Source organism: Haliotis asinina, chromosome 5, assembly GCF_037392515.1.
Source record: "Haliotis asinina isolate JCU_RB_2024 chromosome 5, JCU_Hal_asi_v2, whole genome shotgun sequence".
NCBI classification, from domain to species: Eukaryota; Metazoa; Mollusca; class Gastropoda; order Lepetellida; family Haliotidae; genus Haliotis; species Haliotis asinina.
Genome location: NC_090284.1, coordinates 72,434,632 through 72,445,337, shown reverse-complemented (window position 1 = coordinate 72,445,337; position 10,706 = coordinate 72,434,632). Strand labels below are relative to the sequence as shown.

At 41.0% G+C, this 10,706-nt stretch overlaps 1 protein-coding gene across 1 annotated transcript in view; it reads left to right on the top strand.

Moving 5' to 3' along the window:
- Nucleotides 1–6,176: 6,176 nt before the first annotated feature.
- The window catches only part of LOC137285210 (5-phosphohydroxy-L-lysine phospho-lyase-like), a 33,507-nt gene continuing 28,977 nt past the window's right edge, over nucleotides 6,177–10,706 (top strand). The window contains exon 1 of the mRNA XM_067817479.1: nucleotides 6,177–6,303. Coding sequence (XP_067673580.1) covers nucleotides 6,251–6,303 — 53 coding nt within the window. The 5' untranslated portion in view covers nucleotides 6,177–6,250. The remainder of the gene's footprint in view (nucleotides 6,304–10,706) is intronic.

Below are 10,706 nucleotides of genomic sequence, written 5' to 3'. Positions count from 1 at the left end.
CACTGATGCAGCTATAACACTGCCGACTACACTGATGCAGCTTATAACACTGCTGACTACACTGATGCAGGTGTAACACTGCTGACTACACTGATGCAGGTGTAACACTGCTGACTACACTGATGCAGGTGTAACACTGCTGACTACACTGATGCAGCTGTAACACTGCTGACTACACTGATGCAGGTGTAACACTGCTGACTACACTGATGCAGGTGTAACACTGCCGACTACACTGATGCAGGTGTAACACTGCCGACTACACTGATGCAGCTGTAACACTGCTGACTACACTGATGCAGGTGTAACACTGCTGACTACACTGATGCAGGTGTAACACTGCCGACTACACTGATGCAGGTGTAACACTGCTGACTACACTGATGCAGGTGTAACACTGCTGACTACACTGATGCAGGTGTAACACTGCCGACTACACTGATGCAGCTGTAACACTGCTGACTACACTGATGCAGGTGTAACACTGCTGACTACACTGATGCAGGTGTAACACTGCCGACTACACTGATGCAGCTGTAACACTGCTGACTACACTGATGCAGGTGTAACACTGCTGACTACACTGATGCAGGTGTAACACTGCTGACTACACTGATGCAGGTGTAACACTGCTGACTACACTGATGCAGCTGTTATTACTGCTGACTACACTGATGCAGGTGTAACACTGCTGACTACACTGATGCAGGTGTAACACTGCTGACTACACTGATGCAGGTGTAACACTGCTGACTACACTGATGCAGCTTATATTACTGCTGACTACACTGATGCAGGTGTAACACTGCTGACTACACTGATGGAGGTGTAACACTGCTGACTACACTGATGCAGGTGTAACACTGCTGACTACACTGATGCAGGTGTAACACTGCTGACTACACTGATGCAGGTGTAACACTGCTGACTACACTGATGCAGGTGTAACACTGCTGACTACACTGATGCAGGTGTAACACTGCTGACTACACTGATGCAGGTGTAACACTGCTGACTACACTGATGCAGGTGTAACACTGCTGACTACACTGATGCAGGTGTAACACTGCTGACTACTCTGATGCAGCTATAACACTGCCAGCTACACTGATGCAGCTATAACACTGCTGACTACACTGATGCAGCTGTAACACTGCTGACTACACTGATGCAGCTGTAACACTGCTGACTACACTGATGCAGATATAACATTGCCAGCTACACTGATGCAGCTATAACACTGACAACTGCACTGATGCAGCTGTTACTACTGACTACAATTCCATCAGGAATCTGGTATTTGTTGATAAGAATGATCAGACCTAGGAAGCTTTCAAATATAAGCATAGAAATAAGATGCTTGTTGATGTTTTTCCTGTTTTTGAGATGTGCAACATTAGGTTAAAAGTCACAACCTGTGTGGGTGATCTTTCTGAACCATCCGTGACCCACATATACCACTCACCTGAACGCGATGTGCGTTTGACACAATTTCTGCCTCACTGGTGCTGTACAAAGCTTTGGTTACTTGACAGATGACCTTCACTAAGACTGTTAGACCCCACTGTGTATAAGTGGACCACTTGAAATACATCACATGCCTGATTTGATTATTGCTGGGTATTAGCCAGGAATTATATGAATGCTCAGCCATACACACAGTTTATTCTCCAAGATTAACTGGTATGTCATAGGTGGGGTGAAAAGATAACCCCACGAGAGTCTCCATTTCGCCAGTTATTCTGGAATATTGCATTGTTACTATTCACACACTTTACATTGTTACTATTCACATACTTTACATTGTTACTATTCACATACTTTACATATGTAAGTTGGGCAAGTTGCTGATAACACAATACAGCAAAGTCTCCAAGAATACAGTCATGTCTAGTTAATTAGACAATCGGATGTATCTGATACTTTTGTTGGTAACAAGTGAAATAAACGTAATTTAGTCTCAATTATTTAGTCTGACATCCTCCTTAATCCAACAATTTGCTGTGAGGATGATGTATTAATGAGACTTGACTGTACTTGAACATTGTTTGGTGTTAGGGTCTATTAACACCTTTTAAGCAACACATTCCACCAGTGCAATGTCTTCTCGGTAGAAATGTCAAAGTATTAGATCCAGTGGATGGTGACAGTTGGGCTAAACACTAGAATACATGATTATAGCTTGGTGAAACAGTGGGCTGTATGCTGGCAAGAAGACAATTCTGGTGGCCTATACACCTGTATGCTTGTGGGATTACTGAACCTCATACGACTGTGTCCTTCACCCTACATTCAGTGGTTTTATGAAGAACCATGGTGGAAAACCATTCACATACACTCCTACCACTTCAGATGATATGATTATTTATAAACATTTCAAATTATTTTGGTTTAGGCATGGAGCATGAATTAAAACTGGGAAACATTTCAATGTGGCTGCCCAGGAAACAACTCCAATGGGGAATAGATACTGAATTCTCTCACTGATAGCAACAACTGAAGCTCCTAGGAGGGTGCTAAAAACATAGTGATACTAACCCCTTGGTATTTTATTGTACATGAAGTCAAATACTATTATCATATATGTTACAACAAGCACATACAATGACCAGAAGTAGCAAGGACAAACAGATCAAGGTGGCCTTTTCCACATGATTTTCACTTTTCAGTGGGGCACTTTATATCACGTAACAGTGGTTACCATGAACCCTTGTTCTCTCCGTGTCACAGTTAAGAACTAAATGATTACCTGGTGCATATGTGTTAATCAACTCCTTGGATACGTGACCCTGTGGTCAAAGGCGGCTCCTTTGGCTGAACAAAGTCACGCCCATAAGACACGGTAGAAACCTACGGTCATGGGTTCCAAAACCGCGTCACCTCGGTTATGTTTCCATTTGTGTCAACAGGGTATCAATGCTTCGTGGGCAGTGTTTTCCCTTAACCTAGGAAAGCTGCAGTCCCAAAGGACCCAGAGCCATAACATCTTGTGCGTTCTGATCAGAATATGTAGGCCCTATATTTTAGCTACAATATAAGTAATTCCCAGCAAACACAAAATGTGACAACTATCAAACTAAGTTTTAAAACGAAAGATCAAATCTCAGTAATCTAAATTTGCTTCCTCGAAAATGATAGTCGTTTCACTTAAGACAACAACAGCTGATCGAGATAAAAACTAGAAATGAAAAGTGATCTTTTCTGAAAAAATAATACTCAGGTTTTTGGGATAAAAATGCTGTCTGCTATAAGGACCAGCAGAAAGGAAAAGCTGGGGGTCCCTGTGGTTTTCAGTCGGCTTTGGGGGACCGACGTAAATTTCGGACGCTGCTCGCTCATGGGTTTCAATGCAGTAGTAAACGTCTAAGACCTACCCCACGTTGGTCGCTCCACGCTAACCCCACCTGTCCGTTAAAAGCGGCATCGAAACCAGCTCCTCACTTATAAACACACCGGTTAATGGGAAATATATATCTAAGGTGTAAGGTCGTGATATGGGGTAATAAAACAAAAACATTACAGTATACACGCACAAATACAGAACTTACATTTACAACATGTTATCCGACCCCTTACACTCAGATCACCCCAGCCAAATGTAGACTTATGAACTAAACGTAACCTGGTGACTTTTCAAAACCATTTTTAAATGCGTAGATATATTACCGGATGAAGAAATGTGGGAACTGCGTTATTTCTTGACCTAAGTATCGTTACGTTTTACTGTAAACGTTTGCAATGTGTGATCACATATTTACATAACTTACGAGCATAGACATCAAAGTCCAAAGTTATATGATTGAATTACAGCCTTATCCTCTTGCCCATCTGGCACACTGTCCTCACACAATACAAGTGTTATAGGAGAATCGATGTCTCAGGTTAACGTCCCCATGACGCCCATAAATGACATTCAGCTTCAAGTCTGTTTATTCGTGATCATTGAGTGAAACTGTAGAAGATTCATTGCATGCATTGCCCATTAAAATGTATTTACTTGCACTAAGGGACCGCCGCCGGAGTGCTGGAGATTTGATGGACTCGGGACAAAGTCAAATACCAATTTCTAAAACACTTAGAACAATTAAAAAAGGTTTCCTTTTATGATCATTCCTGACTTATCTGTAGCATTAACAGTATTGGTCAGTTATTCGAATATGCATCAAAATATGGTGAACCGGTTGGCATCAAGACTTCAAACGAGGAAACAGAATTTGAACATCCTCATTTTAGCTCAGCCTGAAGCCATCACACGTTGGTATACCTTACATGAAAGATTTATAGCTTTTGCCTAAAATATCATAACCATTGTCATGTCTATTATATGTTGACTGTCTGACCAAAGAGCTTGGTATTGGTGGCATTGCAGCTAGGACGGTGTATTAACTGCTCTTTGATTGTCTTTCATTAGAAATGGCAGTCATTAAAGCACGTTGATGTGAAGATGAGAATGGAAAACCAGGTGTTATAATGTTAAATATATTTAGTAAGACGTTGGACACCGCGTTGTCCTCCTTCAGTTACCAATATAAACCTTGCGTTCTTTACAGTAGCCTAGAGTTACTTGTATAGTGGTGTGCCGATGAAGCGGAAAACAACGCCATGTCCTGGTTTTCACACGTATACACAACTGATAAATAATCACGTGTGGACCTATCATTATTTCTGTTTGCCAACTACAAACAGACGTCAACACACACTCCCTACATCATGACACCCACGTGATCTTAGTACATATAAATGATATCTTGGGCTTTTCTTTTGAGATTAAAAGACATCAGTGTCATGCGAAGTCTGGGCATAAACTGGTGCCATCCAGTTGGCGGCTGATGGAGCCGGATGGAACTTGATACGTACAGACCGGTATCTCTAAGCTTGTCAAATTAATGGAATATTTTGTGCATGTCTGTGTATGTAGACTTGACCCAGATCTGGCGTGGAAGGCGAATATGTATGATGTTTCTTTGGAAATAGCTACGTGCATTCTATTTTTTCCTTTATAAACTTGCACTGTTTAGCATCAGAATGTTGCACTATTCTGTTCCATTCTTTCCATTCAGTCATTTACGTGACATCTCCCCCTCTGTGTCTTGTGTTTCATGGTTCGTTAGCACACCGTTCCTGTGGATGTAAAGATATATATCTATCTAAGATATTTATTGATGCTTTGGCCTCCCTCTCACATCCAGCGGAACCTCGATCAAAACCAGCCCAAACGCCAACACTCGCTATTCATTGAATCCTGGCACGACCAAGGGCCACAACTCTGTACACCGATTCCACCAAAAAGGAGGGGCGGTGGGGTAGCCTAGTGGTTAAAGCGTTCGCTCGTCACGCCGAAGACCCCACATGGGTCCAATGTGTGAGGCCCATTTTCTGGTGTCCCCCGCCGTGATATTGCTGGAATATTGCTAAAAGCGGCGTAAAACCAAACTCACTCACTCACTCCACCCAAACGGTGAGCCATCAGTGTCAGGTTTAGCAAACGTACACAATTTTAACGTACAGTTATCGCGCGCTGAATCGTAATAGCATCAGCTGAATGCATGTTCATACATTTCAATACTTTATTTGGTATTGTGTACATGATTCATACCAAGGCATGATCTTATTACTGAATACACAGACACCACTTCAGAACCGTCACAAATCTTTGATTAGGTCAGTTCTCTCTATAAATTGCGATAACGGCCTTTGACTTTGCACAAGATATGTTTCTCCATAAAAATCATCACCATACCCCAAAGCCATATATTGAAACGTCCACTCCAACCAGTTTGGTATGTGGCAAAAAGGTGTACATTCTCACAATGCCTGCCAAATAGTAATGAATACACGAGCAAGATGGTACGAAGATCACGCGCAGATTGGTAGTAAACATCTACTGAACCATGCCTGCAACATACATACGTGTCAACAGTCAAGTGTACAATATACTTCTAAAAGTTTCACACGAAAATTACGTTCCGAATTGCCTCATGACAAAATTAACATTCATTCTTTTATAAAGACATGTTTGGTTTGATTTATCACGCTGACTCGCGTGGTCCTTTGATTGCGAATATTCACCCAATATACAACGTCTCGATGGGGATTCCCTGATGTCAGCCATAAATAGCTCGGTGCAGGGAAACGTCACGGAAACAAACCAATGAAGTGCTGCCGTACGTTCTACGTCACGTGTTTATGTCTGAAAGCTCGTGGGGCACTGCGATAGCACCGTCAGTTCCTCTCTCTGTCCTCCGTTGCGATGGAGCGCTTTACTAAAAAACAAACTCTTCAACTCCGTGAGAAATACATCGGGTAAGTGCAACCACACATCACAAGTGTTAGATAGGTCCATTTGTGTGTGTGCGTGTGTATATATCTTATACTCACTGCAAAAACCAGCTCTAATCTTGCTAACTTGTCTGGGATGTAGAACTGACTGAAAACAACGCATATCTGGTAAGCGCAATCACACAGACATCATCAGTGTAGGGCAGATGCGTTCATGTGTGATCTATACTCTCCTCACTAGTGTAGAGCAGATCTGTTCATGTATGAGTATATTCTATACTCTCCTCACCAGTGTTGGGCAGATCGGTTCTTGTGTGATTTGGTGTATACTTGCCTCACCTGTGTAGGGAGAATCTTTTCAGGTGTTAGTAGATCTATACTCTCCTCACCAGTGTAGAGCAGATCTGTTCAAGTGTGAGTAGATCTATACCCTCTTCACCAGTGTAGAGCAGATTCATTCAAGTATGAGTAGATCTATGCTCTGCTCACCAGTGTAGAGCAGATCTGTTCATGTGCGATCTATACTCTCTTCATCAGTGATGGGCATCATGTGTGAGTAGATCTATACTTGCCTTACCTGTGTAGGGAGGATCTTTTCTGGTTTAGGAGTAGATCTATGCTCTCTTCACCAGTGTAGAGCATCATGTGTGAGCAGGTTTATAGATACAAGCCTCACCAGTGTAGAGCAGATCTTTTCATGTGTGATTTATACTCTCTTCGCCAATGTTGTAACAGATACATCTAGATGGGAGTAGATCTATATACATGCCTCACCATCTGGGTGTTTTTTTTGTGTGTGTACACATATGGATTGACATGGGATGGAGTAGTTAAACTGTCATTGAGAAAATGTAGTTATCTATTATTAACATTGGATGCACAGCTGTAGGTGCTTTCATGAAATCCCTACAGAGATGTATAAATGTGGAGTATCATGGACCTCAATAGGTTGCTGTAAGATTCCTGTATAATCATGGAAATTTTGATGAAGTGTTGCGTTAGGTCAATCTTTCCTGATAACTGAATCAGAGAAAGGTCCAGTTGAATGTCATAGCCGAGCCTGAGTGTGATTCTAAAGTACCGTTGAAAATAGAAAAAGAGCCCCTGTTTTACCAGTCAGGTAACAAGTCAACTCACCTGGCATAAAATGCATGCACTGCCGACTGGTGCAAGGGGTCATCTCAAAGACATTTTAGGGTTTTTTGTTTGTGTTGAATATGTTGCATCAGTTGATTAACATCTTATGTTTCTTCCTTTCACAAAGTTTATGTTAAGATATGTGAAAGAGTATGATACCCGATGCATCATATTATATGTTTTGAAAGATATAGGTGGCACCTGGAGATCAACAGGTCTGGATATTATTTGTGTTGTTATTATATGCCATGTATTTCCCCAGTTTAATTTCCTTAAAGGATTATTATATCTCAGTTCATACCTCAATCCCCACCGCCAAACCCAAGTCATTGTCTGCAACACCCGTTCATGTTTTGCTTTTGAGATGACCCATCCTACCTGTTTCTTTTTATCATGATATTGAGACTCCCTTTTAGCTACATCCTTAACAGATGCAGCATGAAAGTTATAATTATTTATGACAGCTATCGTTTGTGATGAAGCTAAGTCTAATTTAAAAAAGGGAATTTAAAAAGTGCACTTTATAATACAATATTATTGCAAACTAATTTTCATAAAGCCGAGGTCTGTTCCAAATTAGTTGCTTTGGACTTTGAAACAATCTTCATTGTTCATTTCTGCACTAATCTCTCCTTAGTAAGACCCGTGATGGTCCCAGGGTAGAATAGGCCTTCAGCAACCCATGCTTGCCATAGAAGGCGACTATGCTTTTTGTAAGAGGCGACTAAACTCGCCCACTCACTCTCCTCAGTAAAGTACTTTTTTCACGTTTCTTACCTCCCTACCACTGGAACTGTGGTTGGCTTGAACCTAGTTTAACAGATATTTTACTTTCGTATATCAACTACATCAACTGTAGAGATAAATGTTAAAAACCCCCATTTTTTCCCTATTTCCAACAGTAGTTTGAGTACTGTAGCAGTGCAATTCACATAGACTAAAGTACATAGTCTATGACTTTGGCCACTAGTCTGAAACACATATTTAGTATGATTATTTCTCATCAGTAAAATCGTGCATTACCAGTCAATACACTAAAGTGGCCTTCACATGGCAAACTAAAGTTTACAACATGTCAGACATGAGTTCGAGATTGTGAACAATTACCAACATCAGTTTCGGAGTTGTCAAACTGTTGTTGAGAAATAGGTCAGTCTCTATTCTCACCAACTATTCCATCAAACTTTCAGTGTTGTCAGACTCGAGTTTGATGTCTGAAGTGTTGTCATACTCATGTTGTTGAGAAACAACCAATTGCAGTCTATGAAATTGTCACATGACCACCAGGATAGAGACATGGCGTTCTAATGACACAAAAGTTTCACAGCATGTGTTTGACTTGTGAAAGCCTGAGTTTGACAACTTTTAAAATTTCAACGTGTTGTCAATTTTTTAGTTTGCTCATGTGAAAGCCGCTAAAGACTTTAGTCACGGAAAATAACAGAGTATTAGTGTCCCAACCTTTTGTCCCAACCTTTTGTCCCAGACTGGATTTGCCCAATGTTTCTAAGACTGGCTATGACTGGTGCTGTCTTACCAAGTCTTTGTGTGACTTCACCTTTTTTCCATGTCTGATTCAATCCTTGAAAATTCAGATTAAATTGAAGTGCAGACTATTGCGATGGCATCATATGACAGACGTGATAATGCCATGCCAGATATGAGACAAGCGCCTTTAATGTGTCACATCTATGAATATTAACTGGTGGGTATCAATGATTATTGTACAGATATTGCTGGAGTACAGAGTTTTAACTTTCTGCTTGGTTACTGGTACTTTCTACCCAGATACATATAATATAATTCCAAGTATCCATACAGGAAACTTGACGATCATGTAAGGGAATTAAAGGATATAGTGTACTGAGTGAGTGAGTTTAGTTACGCTGCACACAGCAATATTCCACCTATATGGTGGCGGTCTGAAAATAATCGAGTCTGGACCAGACTTTCCAGTGATCAACAACATGAGCATCAATCTGTGCAATTGGGAACCGATGATGGGTCAACCAACTCAGAGAGTCTGACCACCTGATCTCATTAGTTGCCTCTTACGACAAGCATAGTCGCCTTTTGTGGCAAGCATGAGTTGCTGAAGGCCTATTCTGCCCCGGGACACACAGTGTATTGAACATACAGAACTGTAAAATATAAAATAACTGTAATTACAATAACATTATTAAACATGTACAATGAGTATTATTGTGCATACCAGGACACATTATATGTGCAAACTGGATACACATTGTGCATTGTGTCAGCTAGGGAACAGCTGTATACAACACTGACAGACAGGACAGAGGTCAGGATGAGTACATCACTTCACCCAGTACTTCGGTAAATCTGTGCTGCTTGGTGGCAGGTGCACATCAGGATATTATCAGGGTATCAGAAGCATTGCATACTACTCATAGTTTGCTAAGGATCACCACTTTAAAATGGAATACAAAATTTGTGAAATAGCCAAGAATACTTGAAGACGTGTAATGAATAAATTTCTGTGCACAACAGTGCCAACAAACAACATGTGACTACTGATCAGTCATAACCTAAGATGAGAGTCTCTGGCCAAGTTCGAATGGTCAAAACATCATTCCTGTTCAAGCTGTCCAGGTATTCACAATAATAACGATAGCTCACTCATATTCCACAATGAACATCTGGCTCCTTGTACCCAAAAGGAAAAGGAGTGTTCTGGCAAATGCTTATCAGAACAAATGAGTCTTAGGAGAAGTCTGGAAAGAAGAAAATGTTGGAGAATCTTCCACTGATAAGTTGCTGAATGGGAAAAAGGCTGTTGTCCGTAACTACACAGCATGACTTTTTGCACAATGAATAGCTGTTAAGATTCTGAGTGGAGTGATCTGGGTGGAATGTTGGGGAGGAGGTCACAGAGATAAGATAGAGCAATATGAGAATGATACTGATAAGCTAGACAGTGATTCATCAATGATCACTGCAAGACAATGTCATGAATCATGAAGATGACATTCAGTCTGATTACACCACCTTCTGATCTAATGTAGATATACAGAACCTTGTTCCAGTAGTGCACACTTGTCATCATACTCCTCTGAAGGACATTGGTTCTTATGGCTCCACAGGTCCCTTCCAAAGTCAGAATTGAGCTGCCTCCATATTCGTTAAGTTCGGCTATGTTGCAAACCTGAAATTTGTCTTTTTGTTCATCATGGAAGTCGACAGTATTTTGACTCTTAGGTGAACATGGTGAAGTGCTAGAGCCCCAGTACCTGATTGTGATGATTTTAATATTACAGTGGAGTCAAAAT